The sequence below is a fragment of the Candoia aspera genome, chromosome 2 (assembly GCF_035149785.1).
Source record: "Candoia aspera isolate rCanAsp1 chromosome 2, rCanAsp1.hap2, whole genome shotgun sequence".
NCBI lineage: Eukaryota > Metazoa > Chordata > Lepidosauria > Squamata > Boidae > Candoia > Candoia aspera.
In genome coordinates, this window is record NC_086154.1 from 233,848,119 (window position 1) to 233,870,691 (window position 22,573).

General features: G+C 35.5%; 1 protein-coding gene across 1 annotated transcript in view; it reads left to right on the forward strand.

Annotated features, from left to right (window-relative positions):
• The window catches only part of SV2C (synaptic vesicle glycoprotein 2C), a 49,956-nt gene that overhangs the window by 11,485 nt on the left and 15,898 nt on the right, over window positions 1–22,573 (forward strand). Inside the window, exons 3-8 of the mRNA XM_063295547.1 lie at window positions 1,120–1,271; window positions 11,894–12,027; window positions 12,599–12,688; window positions 14,601–14,711; window positions 16,539–16,627; window positions 21,522–21,686. Coding sequence (XP_063151617.1) covers window positions 1,120–1,271; window positions 11,894–12,027; window positions 12,599–12,688; window positions 14,601–14,711; window positions 16,539–16,627; window positions 21,522–21,686 — 741 coding nt within the window. The remainder of the gene's footprint in view (window positions 1–1,119; window positions 1,272–11,893; window positions 12,028–12,598; window positions 12,689–14,600; window positions 14,712–16,538; window positions 16,628–21,521; window positions 21,687–22,573) is intronic.

Sequence of the window (22,573 nt, forward strand, 5' to 3'; positions counted from 1 at the left end):
TTAGTTTTTAAGATGCTGCAGCTAATAGAACTATCCCCCTGGAAAGCATACTTAACATGTTAAAAACAAGTTCCAATGAGTTAGTTGTGTTAGTCTTTTACAGCAAAAACATTGGCATTTCAGAGACAAAGACATTATTGATGCATAAATTTACCTGAATCACAGTCCACTGAAATATAATTCATAAAAGCTTAATAAAATTACAAAGGTTAGTCTTAAGGTGCCACAAGATTTTTTTTATTGCCAGTGAATAGATTTAGGTTTACTACCAAGTAAATGAGCATAAGTTATAATTTAACAAATTTACAAGCAATGGATAAACAAGAACAGAGTTCTCCAGTGTCAGAGACTGCTATCTAGGGCTCTGCTTGTTTCAGCCCACAGGACAAAAGTGAAGAGAAGAACCTGGTTTGCTGTTTAGTTTCCCTCCCTGGCTAATTACAAAAAATCCAGTGCTCTACCATTACAGCCATAACTGTTGCAGATTACTGTCATATAATGGATGCATTCATGGTCCCATCAGTTAAATGTTATGGGACCAAGGAAGTGTGCCTTCTCTGTTGCAGTCCCTTCCCTCTGGAGCAGCGTCCCCCCAGAGATACGCAGAACTCCTGTTCTCCTTGGTTTCTGGAAGTCTCTTAAGACCTGGCTCTGTTCCCAGGCCTGGGGTTAGGGTAACTTCTCAACCTTTTGACCCTGGAGGAACCCTTGAAATATTTTTCAGGCCTCGGGGAACCCCTGTACATTCAGGCTCAAATAGGCCAGAGGTTACAAAATGACTATATTCGTTTCATGTGTAGGCCAGTATATATGCATTAACAGTGTTTTTAAACTAAAAATAAAGAATGTGAAGTTGCCTGAATTTGAAATATTTTTTTAAATAAATTGTGATCTCCCAGGGAACCCCTAGTGTCCTCTTGCGGAACCCTGGGGTTCCATGGAACGCTGGTTGAGAAACCCCGGCATAGATGCTTTCCTTAATCAACATTTCTTTGATGTATTAAGTAATTGATTTATTTGTCAAGATTGACAGAATTCTATTGCTTTTGGCATGCTTTTCTATTAAAATAATGCAGAGCTTGTTCAGATTTTTTATTCATGTTACTCTTCTTTTTTTAGGATTGGAGGAGCTGTTCCAGTTGTATTTTCATATTTTGCTGAAGTACTTGCTCGAGAGAAACGCGGAGAGCATTTAAGCTGGCTTTGCATGTTTTGGATGATAGGAGGTATCTATGCATCTGCCATGGCCTGGGCAATCATTCCTCACTATGGTGAGAAATGCAGGGATTTTTTTTTATAACTTCTGTTCCCATTGTACATAAGCACTAAACCAGTTTAAATTGTAGTTGCGTTCCCATTGCCATTTTCATGAAGAATTGATTGATTTGTTGTTTATTTATTTATTTTTCAAATTTCTGTCACTGCCCATCTCCCCCCCAAAGGGGGACTCTTTACTTGTTTAATCAGCAAATATATGGACATAGTCTTCTTGCCAATATGCATGTGTATACTTTTAAACTCAGATTAATATAATTCCATTTTAACATAAGCCATTGTCTGGGGTTACAGATCTATGTTAAGTAAATACATAATTATCTCTGTAAATGATGGAACTTTATTTGGCTCTTACCCCAAGATGTCCAAGAAGAGACATTTGTCTTTGGGTGGATATTCCACATAGGGAAGCATGTGCATGATCTAAAATCCCAATAGTATATGCAGGATGCACAACCCTAGAATAATGGAGAAAGAAAAGTTTTGTTCTATAAATATAGTAATACTTCTATTAAATTTAATGGACAAATTTTACTTAAAAACAATTTTAAAATAATAAAAGGACAGATATTGCTTGACTTTTAGAAATATGCATGTTTTCTTATCTTACCTTAGGGTAAGGCATTTATGTGCATGGGCATGCTAAATGGTTTTCAAAGGTTATTTTACCATATTTAATATAAATAGCTCAATAAGATATGCTGAAATGTTGAAATGCCATAAATATTTTAACATTTCCTTCTGTAAACATCTGAAGCTATTTTTCTTTTTCCTCAGTAGAAGATATTTTGGTTATGTCAAACCACTTAACCTTTTCAGTACTGATGATCTATGTTACATCTAGAATCCATTCTGAGTTTGTGATATAGCGATTACAGTCAGTAGTATCATTTTATTGAACAGGGTATTCCAGAACTGTGATCAGTAGGGCCAATCCTATCATTAGGTGGATTAAAGTACCTGCTTCTGTTAATAGACGAGGATGGGTGATGAATCAGAGCTGTTCCTCTAACTACTGCCCTTCCTATGATATGTCTAGACCAGGGGTTTCCGAACTTTTTCAGGTCATGTAATCTGTATGTGTGTGTGTGTTCTTCTAGAATCCCTGATCAAGAGGCAAAGCTCTGGTGATAGAAAATTGGCTGCTTTGAGTGATTTTTTGTGTGTGTTCTTTGTCTCTCTTTTTTTAAAGAATTTTATTAAATTTTGGAAAAAGATAAAAGATACAGAAAAACAAAACTACAAAAAAAGAACTAAACAAGTGTGAAAACAAAACAGCGAAATTTTAAATAGATTACAAAGAGAAGTGACTTCCAACTTTAAACATCAAGGATATACAGCAATTTTCCATAATCAATCCCTTACTCTATATTAAACCAAAATCACATTATTTCTACAAGTCAACCCCTTAGCACATTATAAAAATCACTAAATACCGTTGCTCCCTCCCCTTATATTAAAAGAAAAGAAAAAGTATAAATCACCTAATCAACTCCCCCCCAATAACAATTAATAAGGATCAAAAACAAAACAGCATGTAAATTATCTGCCATTATAATTAATAATATAAGAAACATGAATTAATATTAATATTATTTTTTTAAAAAAACCTTAGTAATCATCCCAATCATTAACGATAAGTAAAATCATCCAAAGCCAAAAGACCATCCAGGTAAGTATTTTTGGTCCCTTAACCCACTTCAAAATAGACCAAAACATTTACATATCCCCATAATATACACAGAGCTATTTTCTTAAAGAAATCAAACAGCCCAACTGCTCCCCTCACAAATACAGACTTCTCTTCAAAAAACCTCCCATACATAATAACCCCTTCTTTTCCATAACATTCCATCCGTCTTTCAGCTCAATTTCTCCCTTTAAGTTCTTCAGTTCATCGTTGTCAATTTCATCCAGGATTTTAAAAGAGGCCTGAATCTCACTCTTAGGAGGGACATTTCCATTGCTGTTAGATTCTTCAGTTTCATCCACAACATCCCCAACTAGATGGCACATTTTAGACCACATATTTTCCACAATGCTCTGAATGTCTTGCATAATAACTTAGCAGGAATCTGAAACAATCATTTACTATTAATTATGAAGGCTACTCCATTTCTTCTGTGGTCCTCTTGTCCACAGTAGTAGATCTGGTGGTCATTTGATGTGAAGTGGCCCATTCCAGTCCATTTCAGTTCACTGACGCCCAGAATGTCTATCTTTAATCTTGACATCTCACCAATAACCACATCCAATTTGCCCTGGCTCATAGATCTTACATTCCAGGTTCCAATGGTGTGTTGATCCTTAGAACATCGGATTCGCCGTTCACCACCAGCACCGTCGGCCGCTAGCCGTCCTTTCGGCTTTGAGCTAGCTGCGTCATCACGTCTGGGGCTAGTTGAACTCATCCTCTGTTATCTGCTTTAATATCTCTGTGAAAGTCAGAAAAAGCCTGATTAAGCTCCTCCATGTCTGAGGCAGTAAATTATGGCGCCCCCTAGATATTTAACCAGCAGAAGTGAAAGGTAATGGAAAATATCTGAACTGAGTTAAGATAAGATAACAGACAATTCCCCAGAGAAAGTAGCGGCAGGAAAGTAAAAGTTCAGAACGGCAGATTCAACGCGTAGGAAAAAAGCTAAAATCTTCAAAATTAGCACAAAAATAATAACAGGGAGACAATAACATACTCTCAAACTTCCTTAGTATTGGATGGAAATCAAAATCTAAAGCTTTAAAAAAAAAATTTAAACAATCACAGAAATAACAAGCACCAAGAGAGATCGTTTCTCCTTAATGTAGAAAGCCTCTCTTAGGGTAGAAATACTTTAAAAAAAATAAATTGGGTGCTTTAGAAATGGGGTGGCTGGACATAATGTCCCTTTAAGGCTGCAGTATGGCTTGGAAATGGTGATGTCCCAGCTTCCCAGCGAAGTCTTACCTGTCTATCATGAATGCTGTTTACGATCTCCTGGCTGCAACTTGCCATCCGGAGGACAAATGGGTCAATTCCAAGCGTTCTTCTTGGTCTGGAAAAATGCTCTTAGGCTTCAGGAGAAACCAGCCTGAGCCTGAAAAAAATGCCATGATGCCAGTTCTGCCTGCGGAGCTTGAAGGCACAGCTGTTCAGTCCGCCGTGTTCCCACCAGAAGCCCCATGTGTTCTTTGCCGCTCACAGAACTCGAATTCTTTGCAGAACACAGTGTGAAAAATCCTGGTATAGAACAACCACTCCACCTCCCTATCCTCCAGTCCTAGCCTGCTGTATCATTTAATAGTTGGTGGACAGAACTAAGAGAGAGCTCTTCAGTTAGCCAGGTCTCCATGCTGCATGCCAGATTAGCACTTCCATTCAGGATTGAAATCTGGATAATAAATGTTTTATTTATTTAATAAATTTAGTTAAATTGTTTATAAATGTTTTATTATCAGCAGCTGAACAGGCATTATAGGCTGGAGAGACTGCCATCACCAATATGTTGACATCTTTGGGGAGGGGGAGGATCAGGAGGAAGAGGAGGAGGTCAGCCAGCTACTGGCTTGCTCTGCTTTCCATACAGCAGCCCAGTAGCATCATTCCATCATATCTACCCCTGCTAGTTGTACTATTGTGTTTGCTCCAGTAGTTGTATTCTATTGTTCTGTCTTTACCCTTTTCCTGACACAACCCTTTAACATTAGGTCACAACCTCCTAGCATTACAGGTTTCTTTCTTCCCCTGCCTGTCAGACTCCCTCCATGAGACTTGGCCAAAGCTCCCCAGACATGGCAGAGCTAAATAAGAACTTTTATTGCACACTAGAATGAATCTTGTATTTAAAGCAGTTGATTGCCATCTGTAGATATGATACAGTATATGATAACAGTAGTGAAGTCCCTTACGTCCTTCGCAGTTTCAGTCCAGCATTGCTTCTTCTCATCTTTCTTCTCTCAGAATACTGGTTGAATGAATATACTGGACATTCTGGGACAGAAGGGAAAGTGCAGTAGGGAATAGATCATCTTAGAGGAACGAACAGCCAATTAGCCAATGTCATGTTGTAGTATCAACACCAGGTGGCCAGTTCTAATCCCCTTCAGTCCATGACAGCTTTAATATTTTTACTAGTTGGATTTTTATATTACATTAACTCATGGTTTGTTTTAGCCATCATCTGTTGAATAAACTGCAGTGGATGAGATTACAGTACAGTCATCTGTACAGAACTGCTACAGTTTAATATATACACACAGAATTACAGTAAATCCATACTCTTAAATTTCAGTTGATGTCCTGATTTAAAATAACTTAAGAACTACAGTATGTAAGTACAGTAAAATAAAATAAAATAAGCCCATTTTCTTGTACACACACATCCATTGCTACTGGGGCTGTGCAGTGCTTCTAATTTAATTTCAAGAAGGTATTTTGGATCAGTTGGGACCATGAACAAAAGACCTGCAACTCCTAAAGCAGCAGCATCTTTCTTCAGGACTGCACAGCTGCTTGCAGTATGTTTGTATGGTATTTAATGTAAATTCCACTGTTCAGTCAATTCAGTCAGCTCAACGGGTTGAGTAATGCTTTACAGAACTCCAACTGATACTTGGTGGGTTGGATCTCTTCATTTATGTTTTGGGATGAGAGATCTATTATCTCACTTGCTGCAGAAGACTACTGAGTTTGTGACTAGAATGATAACAAGTTCTGCCTATATGAAGGCAAAATCATGAGGATATGGCAAAAGGAGAGGTTACTAGGGCATGCTCGTGCCACAGTTAGACCCAAATATGAAAGGGGTTTAGCCTTTATTAAAATTTGGGCAAACAGAAAAGTCAGCTTATTCAGCTCAAGTTGGTTGATCCGGGTTTTTTTCCTTTTGCTGGGAACAACATAAACGGCAAGCCAGTTTGGTCTAGTGGTTAAGGTGCTGGGCTAGAAACCAGGAGACCATGAGTTCTAATCACACCTTAGGCATGAAAGCCAGCTGGATGACCTTGGGCCAGTCATTCCCTCAGCCCAACTCACCTCACAAGGTTGTTATTGTGGGGAAAACAGGAGGAGGAAGGAGTATTAGGTATGTTCACTGCCTTGAGTTATTTATACAAATAATAAAGGCAGGATAAAAATAAAATAAATAAAGCTTGACAAACAGATTGCCTGAATTGATTGTCATAAACACAAATGTTGACTTGGCATGCTGCTACTCAGATTTCAATAACATTTCATTTTATGTCAGTTCAACAACTTATTCATCAACATGCTCAGTGTTGTTCACACATATTAAAAATAAGCCAATGCACAAAACAATTGCCCCTAATTATTCCATTATTAGTTTCAATAGCATCTCCTTTTCCCTTTGTCTTTCCAACTCTGCCTACCAAAGAATTGCTTTGGCTGACAACTTGCTGTTGAGATGGAAAATAAGTGCAGCCTCAGAGCTGTGGCTTAATCCCCCAGTTCTTTTTCAGGAGGGTTAATTTTCTTCTAGCTAGCAAGGAAAGCAAGACCTTGTGTTGGCTAGTCATTAATAGCTCCAGGATTATCCAACCATTGCCACCTTTTATACCTGCTAAAGTAGGACAGCTGCTTGTTTTGTTCTCTAGAGAATTTTAGAGTATATACTTACAGTTCTCCTATAAAATATCATACATTAAGTGCAAATATATGTGTTTAGACCAAACACAAATCTAAATTTTAAAAAAGGTTATTCTAGTATTTTTTAAAATAAATTTAAAAATGGCTGGTAATCTACCTGTTTAATTATAATTTACAGTGCTAGATAAAAAGTTATTTGAGAATACTTTTGTTGGCCAATATTGTAAGATAAATATACTGAAGGGGAGGGAGAAAGAAAGAGTCTATAAGCAGTGTTATATTCAGCATAGGAATCATTTTTGTCTGGCTGAGATAGATGACATGCCTGTATCACAACCTAAGGTTCCTAATTTATTCCTAATTTATTGTTTGACTGTACTTTTATGTTTTTATGATTCAGAATTATTTGTTTATCATGTTAGATATTTTCAGTTATACACTGTCAGATGCCTGAGTTCAAATGTCTCTTTTATTTGAGAAACCAGTTCTAATGGTCTGTATATCCAAACCTACTACTACATTGTTGGAAAATACATTATCGATAGCAGAAAAGCTGACTGCAGGTAAACTTAAGATGTTTACTAAGCCAAGTATCCTTTGGAATCTTTTTCACCCTCTTTTGAGTTGTATTAAAATGACTTCAAGTGGTGGGAGATGCAGCTTCATTTAAACAAATTGGGGTTGTCTTTTAAAAGTGGGAAATAACTGTGGGAAACAGGATTGTTATAAAGATAATTGCATGTTAAAAATGGCTGAAAAAATTAAAATCCAGCCATTTCTGTCTACCAAAGAAGGAAGGTTGTTGGTGGACCACATTTCCTCTTCCTTTTACAGCCTCCTGTTGCCTATTTGATTTGCTGTAGACTAGAGGATTGTGGAAGCCTAACTTGTCCCCTTAATATTCTGTCTTGAATACAATGAAGTTATTTAGAATAGGAGGTTGTGATGAGCTACTCACAGTTTATATGTATCTTAAATCGAGACAAGATTGGTACTAACAGTTTTGCATCTAAATGTTATAAGAGTGCCATCCAGTGGCTGTTCAGTTAACCCTTCTGTCTAATTGGAACCAGTATTCCTTTTCCTTGTGTATACCTCCATAGCTGTGGTAAGAATGCAATGATATTACTAACACTACACATCTTGACTTTTCTCTGAAGTTTAAAGTGGCTTATATGGTAGTTTCCTAATTTTATCTCTACAATGACAATCCTATGAAGAAGGCTGAGAGATTGTAATCTACTGAACTCCATGGTTGAATGGGAATTTGAACTGGAAACTTCCCAGTCCAATCTGACACCTCAACCACTACATTACGTCTATAAGAGAGTCTGAATGGTTTAAAAAAAAAAAAGAATTCAAGAACAGTAGTCTTAAATGAAATCTGGAGGCTAAACAGATTTGACATATCTGCCTGTAAGCTGCGTGCATTTCAGCAGAGTTAAAGTAAAAACAGCTTAATTGTTTTTAATTTTGGCTGATCTAAGTTCCCCTTCCCATTTGTGGGCATGGAAGAAGTTTGAAAGCTAATGATACTTTGGACCTGGAGCTTTTCAAATCTTTGGAATTTCTCACCTGAGAACCAGCTGTGGAGACTTGTGGGATGGGAGAGCAACCATGAGGGTGGATTCTCAAGTCACATTCCTCCTTCTGAGGTTCAAGGCCCTGAATTTGACATGAGAGGGGAATCTGAGGAACATTATCTCAGGGGCCATAAAATTGTCTCCAAGGAAAAAGCCCATTAATAAGTTCCTTTATTATCCAATTAATAAGTTCCTTTATACTCCCTAACTTTGTTATATTACCTTTCATGGTAGATCTTACAAAATAAATGTTAATTAATTCATAACAAACAAATAATAGGTTAATGAAGATAAGCACTTGGCAGTACAAATATTAATTTTAAAATGTTTGAGCAAGTCACAAATATATACTTTGAAATGAGTCCAAAGAACCCTCAGATATATCCGGCTTAATCCAAACTCAGATGACTGGCTTTTTTTCATACTTCTCATATGCAGTTGGTGATTTTTCAGGAAAAAGTTCTTGGGGCAAGGGGCATCCAATATGTTAAGATGGCAGTTATGACTGCATGATCAAAGCCCTGCCCCCTTTATGTGCATCATGAAATACTAAAAGGGGAGGGGTTTCAGTTGTGTTGTTATGCCTTATCTTGATTTCTTATACCGTCTCCTGAAGCCACTATTAGAGGCTCCCCCAAAGTCCTTCTTTACTCTAAAAATGTTGGATTCAGCCTTAGTGCAAGATATATTCTGATATAGTACTCTCACAAAAACACATTTATGGAAAATATTCTAGGAGTCATTCTTTTGCTGCAAAACAGAAAACAAAGAAAAAAGAAACAACACTTCTCCTTGCCCCCCAAACACACAGAACTAGTTTAGGGTTGGTTTATTCTGCAGAAAAGTTAAAAATGAAAAATGCAGGTTTTATTGTTTTTGCTAATGTTGTGAAGCGAGACAGCCTTTCCTGGCTATAATGGGTTCTGTTTGAATAGAATGTTTATGTGTTTTATCATTGATCTCTCTTATGCTAATATCATCCTGTAGTCTGTCACTGCAACTTGAGTGATTTATTTGGTCTTTCTTGTAATCAGTAGAGTGAGAAGGTGATATTTAATGTGAAGCTGCTGCAGAGATTGAAAAAAGCTGAAGGTTTTATTTTATGCCACAGCCCCAGAAAACTGTTCCCAAGATGCACTTGGGCCTATTGTTTTAACAACCCGTCTCACCCCTTCGAACTTGCTGCTGCTTTCAAGATTAATGACTTTGGAATTCAGCATTTGCAGGGAGCAAGGGTGAAGTTTAACTTTGCAGAACTGCATTGCTGTCTGAATGAATCAGACAAAGAACACTATACATCTTCCTGTTAGGTTACAAAGAACAAATGGCAGATGCAAACCGGCAAGAAACCGAGAACACACCTCCATTTCTTAAAAGACAGTATCTAGAAGCCATATTCTTTAGTTGCAACAAAAACAACAAGGAATCTTAAGCCTCTTCAAAAAACAAACTGGCATATAATATCATAATCTCTTGTATAAAGCTATAGGCACTTGTATGGTTCTGTACGTTAAAATAAGTAAAACTATACTTATTTTAAAAATAAATTAGTTTGCTACTGTATTGTGATACTGAAAAGTGAAGGATCTAAATTTTCAAGAGGACAAAATTTAATTCCTTCTTGGTTGGTTGGGTTTTGGTAATAATATTTTGCGGAACATCTAAGACTGAGTGAAGTAAAAGTTCAATTACCACTGAACGTAAGAAACATCTGGCAACACTGTTATAATCATTAGGGACTCTTTCATTCAAGCCCTTGGGACTTGGTACATAGTTGGTGCTGCATCAAAATATGTAAAAGGAATGACATTTGTAGCACCATCCTGCTTTTAGCAGCAATCATGACAGGTGTTATTTCTTCTCTCCTTTGAAACAAGTGAATATGAACACGGATGACAAATTTGTGTAAATAGGAGAAATTAGAAATTGTTTATGTTATCCTGATTTAGATACCTTAGTTTGACCAAATTCTGTGAGCCATTTAATCTGTGGTCTCTCTAAATCTAAAACTTTTAGACCTATAATACACATTTATGCAAGTCTTCTGTTTTATTTACTATGGCCTCATGTGTGAGAGAGGGAAACCTATTAGGTTTTAGATCTTTTTATAGAATGGTGACAATAGGACTTCAGCATTGATGTATATTATTATAAGAGCAGATGTACTTTCTGGTTTATGTAGTTAAATATGTTAGATCTCTGATGTAGATATGCAATATGTGTGTAATCAATCTAATGTATTAGGTGGTTTTGAATCTTACTGAAGATATTTAATACATGTAATGCAAAGGAAAGAACTATTGCAGATCGGTATAAAATAAACACTTGACCTATATATAGATAATGAAAAGGCAATTCCTTTTTACTATGATCACTTCAAAATTAATATGATTGTTGAAAATTGAATGGTAACTTTATAATCTTTTTGGTGCATATTTAAATAAAAAAATTATATATGAATTAGACAACTGCCAGAGGCAGGAAATAATTCATTTTCTTTTCTAAGTAACAAAAGAGCAAGCATACATTGATGTATCCTGCTTGGTAGATTTTTTTAAAAGGATTATGGCAAAAGAACAAAATGTGCTGTTCTCAATATGTCTTCAGTCTCCACTGACAGAAGTGATTGTTAATAGACTTCCCAAAATGTATTTATTACAACAAGCTCTGGTCAATAGGAAAGCTATTGCTTTTAGTTAAGTGATAATAAATGAATGTCAAGACATAGTAAGGTAGAGATAAGGCCAAGATGAGACCCAGTTTGGTGTAGTGGTTAAGGCACCGGCCTAGAAACCGGGAGACCGTGAGTCCTGCCTGGGCACAAAGCCAGCTGGGTGACCTTGAGCCAGTCACTCTCTCTCAGCCCTAGGAAGGAGGCAATGACAAACCACTTCTGAAAAATCTTGCCAAGAAAACTGCAGGGACTTGTCCAGGCAGTCTCCAAGAATCGGACATGATTGAACCGATTAAAAAAAAAAAAGGCCAAGATATAACTGAAACAGAAGATACCCTTCCAATTAATATTGTTGAAATAATAAATGGACATGGTGGAAGTAAGGGCCTGTAATACAGCTTTGTGCTTTTCTTCTTGAAGTAGTAGCAGAAAGAGGACAGCTAATGCCAGGAATAATGGGAGGCTATCAAGGTGAAACAGTCATTCCATTGAATCCTCAGCAGCTGTTACCAGTTGCAGGCAATACAGTAAATTTTGTTGATAAGCCTTTTCATACTCATAGTTGTGGATAAAGTATTATCACAGAACTGTGGCATTGGTTTTTCAGTGGCATTGGTTTTTGAGAAAGAAGAAGAAGAAAAGAATTTTCAAAGTACAGACTCCCTGGAATAGACAGAATTTTTGTCCTGCTCTCAGAAATTATATGGGTTCATAAGCAGTGATACCAGTGTTCCAAAGTATGTTGCGGTTGTAATACAGTGTCTTTTTCTCCTTATTCAGGATGGAGTTTCAGCATGGGATCTGCTTATCAGTTTCACAGTTGGCGAGTGTTTGTTATAATGTGTGCACTACCCTGTGTTTGTGCTGTGGTGGCACTTACTTTCATGCCAGAAAGTCCAAGGTTCTTGCTTGAGGTAAAATATCTACATTCCTTCAAAAAGTTGAGTTTACCTGGGTCTTAATATCAATCTCATTAAAACAAAACAAAACAGGCTAAGCATTTTCATTGGGGACTTGACATTTTTTGAAATTCTCTCTCTGGAGAATGTTATTTGCCCCTTTCTCTTTGAGAGGTTTAACAAAAAAATTCTACCAAGTTTTGATTTATACTGTATTGCTTTTAGTCTGATGCTGTTTTATGGGTTGCTTTTGTTACCATGTTATTTTATTCTCATATTTATTTGGTAAAATGTCCTATTTGAGATGAAAAAAAATGAATAAATTGCTGAAGCTCTAAGCATTTTAGGGAGCAATGACATAAGATATCTTACTTTATAATACTGCAAAAAATAGAGGTGATTTAAGGCTATTGGACACCAAATATACTCCATTTAGTAGAACATTGAGTGAGATAAAAATATGCCAAAGTATTTCTTTAAATGTAGATGTATTTTGAGTGAGGGAAGAGTAAATAAAGGATGGTTTATCAACAATTTGCATTCTCATATTTCTTTCTGAAATTTTCAAATGTCTTCATATCCTTAGACTGGGAAACATGATGAAGCTTGGATGATTCTCAAACAAATTCATGATACAAATATGCGAGCTCGTGGCCAGCCTGAAAAAGTTTTCACAGTGCGTATATTTTTATACAAGTATATCTCATTAATGGAGAATTAGTTATAATTTAGATTGGAAAAATTATCAGTAGAAACCATATATTCTTCTTGAGGTATCTCTTCAAAATTAATATGAAGAGATACCTCAAGTACCTTCAGTGATAATTAACATAGACCTTGAAGATATATTCTTGTTTAAGGACATTTCTTGATCTAGTTGTCACTGGGGCCCAGGTAGCCTTGATAAAGTAATTATCTGGCCATACAGACAACACACCAATAATTTCCTATCTGGATTCCTGTGTGGCATTGTATGTAGGGCTACACTTGAAGATGCTTAAGATGTTTCAGCTAGTGCAAAACATGATGGCCACAACTATAATGACTGCAGTCAGCTGGAAAATAGAAATGTCCCTTATCATGAATTTTTAGTATCTGAATAACCTGGAGCTCATTATCCACTTTAGGATGGCATCTCTTCCTGGAAGTATTAGGCAGGGTCCAATCTTGAATGACCTCTCAAGGGGGAGGGTCTTTCCTGCCTCCCAGACTGCACTGGGATAAAAAAATTGTCACTTAACCCCATGATTATTTAGGGAAATAAGGTCTATACATCTGGAGGGTGCTCAGGTTGAAAAGGCTATGTTGATACATACCTTTAAAGCCCTTCTCTACATTTCTGAACTCACTGCAATCATCAATAGCATAGTCATTGCTGAAGGATATTGGATTTGTGGTTCAACAATATCTAGAGGGACATAGGTTTCCCAACCCTGCTCTGAATCACGTAGGACCCAAATATCTGTAAGAATACCTCTTTGTATATCAGGTTATCATTTGGATCATCAGGGAGTGCTCATGAAATTAGATTCTCTCTTTTTTAGTCCCAGTTGAAATACCTGGAACAGTTTTCTCTATTCAGTATATTTCCTGTCCTTGATTATTTATTAGATGTTTTTATAGAATATAAGATGCACTCTCTCCACAGCTATTTTTCTCTGAGAATAACAAACAGTCTTGCTCCAAGACTGTAGTGCAATCTTACAGAAGTATTCTCAGAAATGGAAGCCATCAATAAATGTGGCATTGAATTAGATGTGGTAGCTAGGTTGATACTAACAAAACCTAGTAATGAGTTAAACGTAGGATGCATTTTCCTGTATTATTTTTAACGATTTCCTTAATAAAAAATACAATTTTTTAAATAATAACTGGGTCTTGGAAGAGAATCAGATTCCAGTCCAATAGAACATGAGTCAGTTATTATTCTAATAAACTGGGAATAACATTTGTTTGAAAGTAATTACAATTGAAACTTTCAAAAAGTAATGTTGGTGGATGAACAAGTGGGACAATTATATCAACATAATAATCTGTTAATTCCGTTATCATAGGATTTACACTTGAGGAAAGATCTTTATGAAGATATTTTGTGTTAAAATAGTGTTCTTCTTTTATGGATTGTTAGATTTAATAGGAACTGTGAAATTGCTTCTTTTTTATATTGGTTATAACTCAGTTTTGAAGGGTATTATGCAAAAATTATAAATAAATTAAAAGTTTGTATTACCACATGGATTTATTTCCTTCATTCATTAAAAATATCTTTTTAAAGAGCTGCAACCAACCATTTTTACAGATTTTTTAAAAGCTCCACAGATAAGCTGATTTTCTAATAATTCTGCAAAATAATCCCCATCTCTGAAGAACTTGCACTTTCATATTCTCCTGTTCAGTTGACCTTCTGTGCAAATTCTCTAACTTTTTCAAGAGACAGAAACTATAGCCAAGGTTAGATGTTTTCATTGATAAACATGCAACTTGAAGCTGTTTGTCCCCTTTTAAATAAGGCTGTTAACTTTCTTCAACAGTGAAATGTTCTTGTTTCTCCAGTAGGGGAAAAAAAATCCTTCTTGTGTTCTCCATAGGTTAACAGGATCAAAACGCCAAAACAAATAGATGAGCTTATAGAAATAGAAAGTGATACAGGTACCTGGTATAGGAGATGCTATGTCAGAGTGCGCACAGAACTGGATAGTGTAAGTAACATAATCTTTATAATATTTATACAAGTGCAAACAGGCCTAGAGAATCTAGAGAAATGTAAACATTTACCATTATTATCAAGTTAAGATAAGTCAGTGTTGAAAATGCTAAAATAGATAAAAGAATGCAACTTCTTATGCTTCTGATTTTTTTTCAGAAAAATAAACATTCCGTGGTTCCATATTTCTGTAGAGATTTTCCATATAATGGCACCTTATTTATTATATTGCTTTATCCTTCCCCTTCCCCCAAAAGCTCACTGGGTCGTAAGTGATGTGCTCTCAGTTTATTCTGGTGAAATAGCTTAGGCTGAGAGACAGTGGCTTGCCCAGAGTCACTCAGTAATCCACAGAGGTAAGTAAAGTTTGAGCTGGGCTTTCCCATGTCTGTTTCAATACTGTCACACATTAAATGGGGCATACTAACTAAATTTAGTCAGGAATGGCTTCCATATATACCATATATAATGCAGCAAGGCAAATATAAACAGTTAGGGTATGGTTTCTAAAGTTTACATTTATAAATACTAATCAGCTGTAGTACAAAGAAGGGGAAAGTCAGAAATCAAATACCTATCTATATTATTTTTAGTAGTTCCTTTTTCTTTTTCCTTTTCTTTCCTTCTTTTTTAGTATTTATAAATAATGCAGTGGAGATTTAAACATTTATAATTTTTTCTTATAAAAACAACTCAAATATACTTTGTCTGGTATGGTCAACCTTTTATTAATGTTACAGCATTAATTGTATAACTTCAATAATTTTTTTGTCCACTTTCTTTTTCTACTTATTATATCTTCTGAAATTATATCTTTGTTATAAATGAATAAATAAAACCACCAAAATGGGGCATACTGAATGCTCCAGGAAAAAGTTGGTTTCTTTGTCCAGTCAATCTTAAATTTGCCAAAGTCTACATAGTTTATGTAGTCCCTCTACATTAAATCAGTAGGCCAGAATCAGTGTGGTTCAGTTCTTCTGCATTCCTGGTGCTTGATTTCTAAAACTTAATTCAGAAAAATCCAGCCAACTAAAACTAAAATAATTTCTGCACTATTGATTTATAGCATAATCTAAAGTCATCTAACCAAAATAACAATAATGTGGATACTTCAACATTGCCAGGGTGAAGCTATGAAGATGCTAAGGGTCACTAGTGCAGAAATGAGCAGTATGTGATGGCCTGCTTCTAATTTTCTGCAGGCTGGGAAATCTGATTTTTAATTCTACCAGATCTCCAGTAAATTAGTTTCAGGTGAAAGAACCTAGGCCCCTGTGCCCATTAATGCCGTATTTGGTCCAAGAACAGACAGTCGTTACCACCATCTGGTACTCTACGGCTTATTACTCTTACTCCTGAAGGTTCATAACGGCTCCTCTTTTGCTCTGCATACAGTAATTTCCCAAAATAAATATATAACTGTCAATCAATTAAGTAATTGTGAGCTTCACTGCTGAGTTCTGTACTGTATTCTTTCTTGATTTGAGCAGCTATTGTTAGAAGTAGATCAAGCAGGGTTTCCAGAAATCCAGTTAAATCTGTAAAACTAAAGGCTACATGACTTTAGATGTAAGCCTAATATTTCAGAAACTGGATTAGTCATTGCTGTTTCAGAGGAAAAGTTATGCCCCTTTGCATTTTTTTCCTGCCATAAATGACACCATAAACCAGCCTTCCCTCAAAGCAGCATTTTCTTGGGAATCCTGAAGCACCGTATTTAACTCTCTGTGATGCTTATTTTCAAGTTTACTTGTATTTTTCATTTGGGTTTAAATGAAATTTTTGAAACAAATGCAGTTTTTTTTAAATTTTCTCACAGATTTGGTTAACATTTAAGAGGTGTTTCACCTATCCAGTCAAAGACAATACAACTAAGCTTGCAGCAGTATGGTTTACTCTTTCTTTTGGGTAAGGTTGATGAGAAAGTTGTGAATGTTGTAATTGCATTACATTAACTTTGTTGCAAATTCATACTCATCAATGTGTAGTGCAATGGGTTGGATGGATGTGCTCTATCCAGTTTACTTTGTGAAGAAAGATTCAAACAAGTTAAACATGTCAAATTGCCATATCTCAGTAAATAGGGTTTTTCTTTATTATTCTCTAACCTAGAGTGCTTCCACATTATATATTTACTGTGAAACAGTCATGCTTGTTTCATTCATTTTCCACAATACCAGTACATTATATCATCAAATTATTGTCATCTCAAATTACTCCAAATCCTTTTTGAAACTGAAGAAAATAAGTCTTTGAAAGGAATAAAACTGTGTTCTTAAACATGGCTCACAATAGAACTGCTCTTCTTTTTTTAAAAGAGGTACATCTTGATGTGTGCAGTGATATTACTAGTGATGATGGGGCTTATTCCAATGGGTCTGTAACTTGGCACACCTTTACTGTTACCGTTCCGATCAGTGACATTTTAATTCCAACATTTTTAAACTCATCTTTTTTTTACCCCTTTTTAAATGTTAATATTCGTACAAACATTTGCAAACTCTGCACTGACTTAACATTTAAAAACAAACCAACACACACCCTTTTTCCAGTCTCTCTGGTCAATACCATTTTATCAATGTTCTATATTTTTTTACCTTTACTTTTTAACAGTTTTGCATTAACTGCATAATAGCTCCTATGCAAGATTTTTCTGTAAAGTATATTTTCAAAATGGTTGTTTAAAATGATTTAAACACTTATTAAACTGTGATTGCTCAGTTTAATGTTTTTCCCCTATCCACATGGTTTAAAAACTGAAAGTAATTTTAAAATAGATTACCTTTAAGCAAATTTATTGTGTGATCAGGATTTCAGTACAGAGTGCAACTCTTATAAATGTTTCTAGACAAACAGATAAATAGGTAGGACTGGAAAAGTACAGAAAAGGACAACCAAGATGATCAGGACAGCTAAAACAGTCTCCTGTCAGGAAGAAATAATACAGGGGCTATTTCATTTTTTAAAAAGCTGAGAAAGGGAGACATGATAAAGATGAATAAAATTATGCTCCCTGTGAACAAATGGAATACAAAGAAGTTTGCCTTCCTTTCTCAGAATCTTGCCATTTGTTTCCTTAGGACATAGTGAGGACATTAATATGACTTTAAGAAGAGATAAGACACCCATGGAGGATAAGGCAGCAGCTACTGGTTTGAAGCTCCAGGTCATTTATAGGACCAGAAATAGTACTACTTACCAGATTCTCAAGGATATTTGTAGGAAATAGGCTAAATGTAGAATAGTCTTTTGGTTGATCAAGTCAGGTACAGTTTTATATATGGCTTTCAATGGGAAGACAATGATTAAATAGCACTACAAATCTGGTATGCTTCTGTTAATTCTCTCAGGAACAGCAAAGCAATGAAAATCCTTTCAGTCAATATATTTCATGAAGCATCCTTTAAAATGCTTTGCATGTGCCAAGTGTCTGATGTGTCTGGGTGTCTTCCTTAGAACTTTTTCTCTGCTGATTCTGGGTCATAGATTCAAGTCCCCAAGGTCAAGAATTTACACTAGAAGAAATTTGCTCCTCCTTAGTCTTTATGGTATAATTATTAGAATTATACCCCACCTTTCCAGTCAAAAGTTCAAGGTTTGAGGTAGCCAACAGAAAAAAAAATACAGAAACAAAGCAGAAAATGACAGTAAAATATATAAAATTTAAAATAATGTAAAATGTAATGTCATTCAAAAAGCTAAATTGAAGAGAATAGAGATGCAGCTACTAAAATTAAATAACAGTGACCCATTGGAAGTCAGAAGACATGCTTTCACAATTCGGGAGTGAGAAAAGAGAAAAGTTTCACTGGGTTCATGAAATATAGGCCTTTTGAGAGAAGGGCCATATTCATTTTCTATAACAACTTTATTAAAAATTACAATATACAAGTAAAACTAACTGTAAAAGTCAAAAAGGGAAAAAAGAAAAAGATAAAAAGTACAGGGAAAAAAAGAAAAGAAAGTAACTTCTTCCTCCTACCCAGCAAATATATACAACTTTAACAACTTATCACCATCTCTTTCCATATAACAAACCATCTCTTCATCCCTTATATTGCCCCATTCTCAATAAACAGATCTTTAAAACATCATCCTCCATCCTAATCAGCAAAAATCCATTAAGAGTTACCAGCAATAGCAACGTATCTATTGTAAACTTAATCTCATAAGTCCACTTAAAAACCTTCCAAATTCATTCAAATACAATCAGTAAAAATCCAATAGAAGTTACAAAGAGAACAATACAATTATATAAGCCTTAATCAGATCTCATTTTCTATTCTTAAACAAATCCCTCAAACCTCATCATTCAAATACAATCAATTAAAATCTAATAAAAGTTACTAAAAATAACAGCATTACTATTTTAGTCAAACTTAAAATGTAACAAATAGTCTCTTTTCCATGTAACTCTTATCTATAAAACAAAACCTTAAAACATGTTCTTCTAGTCCTAGCAAAAAAAAAAATCCATTTAAAATTACTAGAAATAACTGTTTTATTTTTTATTCATCAAATTTGGCCACCGCCCATCTCCCCCCAGATGGGCGGTGGCCAAATTTGATGAATAAATAAATTCATCATTTATTTATTGGTCAAATCACTCTTGGTCAAATAAGCCCACTTTAAATTATTTCCTCTTACTCCCAAACTTCTTAACCCTTCAGATAATACCCCAACATATGGTTTCTTATCATTTTCTCTTCGTCTCTTAGAAAATCGAAAATCACTGCCAGCATTAACCAATCCCTCTTGTAAATCCAATATAAAAAAGTCATCCACATTCCTCTTCTGGTCTGGTATTTGTGTATCTTTTTTAATTATAGTAACATCAGCCGGTTTTGTCTGTAAGGTTGACTTTTTCATCTTGTTCTGTGTCCTGCTTGTAATCTGTCATTTTTATGTCCACTATTAAATCAATTTTCTTGTCCAGCACAATATGTTTCTCTTCCATAGCATCATCTATTTTGTCACTAAATTTGTCAATAGTGGCAGAGATCTTTAAAATTAATTTCTGAGTCATTTAGTCCCATATATCTCTCCATGCATCCATTGTTCTGTTTGCTTCTTGTGCCGTCTAGTGACCAATTTGCAGATTCCCATCTTAACTTGTTTTTATGTTGAAAGAACAAACATGACTGCTTTCCCACTGGAAGAATTTTTACTGTATATATACTTAATCTATAATAAATCCATCTGGGCCCTTAGTTGGTAACTTTCTAAAAACAACACTCCAATTGCCCTTTTGCTGTTAATTCCTTAATACAATTTTTTATAAATCTTAAAATCACACTTAAAACTTCTTTTGCAAAAAGTTGAAGAAAAACTCACCCAGTGAAAACCATAAAACTTGCCTTTTTGGAGGTTCTTAATATTTAAAAAGTAGTAAAAAAATTAAAGTCCAAAGTGCCTAAGAAATGAAGATCAGCAGAACTTAGAGTCCAAAAAAGGCTACATTATAGCTATGAGCTCCAATGGAATCCCTCGACTCTCAGCTGCTCCACTCGCCAGCCAACCATGAAAACATCCTTTCCTGTGGTTTACTCATGAGACGTAGCTGTGCAGAGTTCATGTGGGTGATCTTGAATCTCTCCTTACTCTGGAGAGATTTTACCAGTCTGGATCCTGCATCCAACCTCAAATTTCAGCCATAATGTTTCCATTATCCAGTGTGTGTTCGGTTGACTATGCCTCACCGGAAGTCCCAGAGAAGAGTCATATTCAGAGGGCCTCTACTGCAGACCTGCCGTGGAATCATGATGGATTCTCTTCTGAGGAGGCAGTAGCAGAGGAAGAGAAAGAAGTTGTCAAACTTGGTTCCAAGGAATCAGGCCTAGTTCACAGATCTTTGATTTGCAGTTGTCTGCATGGGAGTATTCAAGTGCTGAAATGACTTTTGTACAGCCTAATCTTGAATGCCTTCTGCCTTGTACCTATGCTTGTTGGAACTAGTCAGAATCCTTGATCTTTACTAGAGTCTGGACTCTATCCATGCCTTGGCTCTTGTTCTACCATGTGAATCCTGGAACAGAGCAGAGTCTGAATGTCTGGACAGGTTCATAAAGTTGTTTACAGTGATCAAAATAACAAAATACATTTGTTGAAATTCATCTTAATTTATTTAGCAGCTCCTTCTGCTAAAACTACAAAATGAGATTGCAAGCTATTTCTATTAATACAAGCTTGGGAGCAAAAACAGAAAATAAATTGGACATATTGTCCCTTTTCTTCTTTGTGTGTAATCTCCAATCCCTACTTACTTCAGTGTTTCAGTGTTAATTTTTTGTTTGCTCTTTCTTAAACCACATTAAGAATTTCAACTATGAGAACCTCAGCATAAACTACATGCAGTATATACTGAGGAATGCTGTTTTGGTACTACTGAGGCATATGTTCAAAGTTCTGGTTTTGGAGCTTGTGGGCATTGTCTTTCTCTTCATATTTCACCCCTTATCCCATCTATATCCAGTCTTGGCGTCACCTCCATTCTTCTATAAATTTATGAAATTGACTTATTTTCACTAATCATAGTTAATATTAGCTTTAAAGACACAATAAATGTTAATTTAAGATGGATATAGAAACATCAGATCGTCTTACAATTTTTGCAGAGAGAGGGGGAGGGAGTTCAGAAATCTGTGGGAACGCTATGCATGTTCTTGTTATATCTGAAATCACCTAGAATATTTTAAAAAACTATTTTTTATCAGTATATATTCAACACAATGCTGCATTACAGTTCATTGTTGTGTCATGTATTTCTATTGAATGCTGAAATTATTCCAATTGTTTTTCATAGCTACTATGGATTGTCCGTCTGGTTTCCAGATGTCATTAGGCATCTACAAGCAGATGAATATGCCAGAAGAGGGAAGAATTTTACCAATAACACGGTTATGAACTTTGATTTCAACTTTACTTTGGAATATCAGAACCATTTTAATGGGATATTCATCAATGACAGGTTGAGAAAAATAAACAACAAATCTATTTCTAAAATGAATTGCTGATTGTATATCCTGCCTTTCTTCTAATGAGTTCAAGATAACATACTTACACTCCTTGTCTTTCTCTACAATGATTCTGTGGAATGGGGTAGGCTGAGAAATAACAATGAGTCCAAAATTACCCACTGAGCTTCTGTGGCTGAGGATGGACTTGAACCCGGGTCTCCCAGGTTCTAGTTTAACATTTTAACTTCTCAAGCACTCTGCATTATACCCCCCTTCTTGATTTTTAATAGTTGTTAACAATTGTTTTTGAAGGTTTTGTGTCGTACTTGTTCATCTTACACAGACCTCTTTTCTCAGTACTAGGAGAACTTTTGCTGGATTAACATAGTTCATAGTTGACAACAACCCATTGAGACAGGTTGAAATTAAAAGGCATTACTATTTGTATAAAACTGTTCCTTTTTATATTTCTCTTTTTCCTTTTGGAGGTGTGGGTGTCAATATAGGTTAATTTATTTTCTGCTTTTCTTTTGAATTCACCGTTTTCCTTCTTTTCATAATCATAGCTAGCTCTAACTCTCATATCATTAAGTGCTACCAGGAATTGTTTCAAATCATATTTTGGAGTAACCTTGGCTGAAAATAACCATAGTGTGATTCAGATATCACAGCATCTATTAGTTACGCAAACTAGGGAAGAAGTGGAACTTCACAAGATGGAAATATGTGAGCTCTTGCATTTGCTATCCTCTAAAGCACTCAGAGTTTGAGGATGGGAAATCTGAAATGTTGCTACAAAAGATTGAACCTTCAGAAGATGATATTTGTATTTAGTCATATTCTTCAATCAGTTGGAAAACGTTCCAGTCCTCTTGTTATCCATCACGCTTTAAATCAG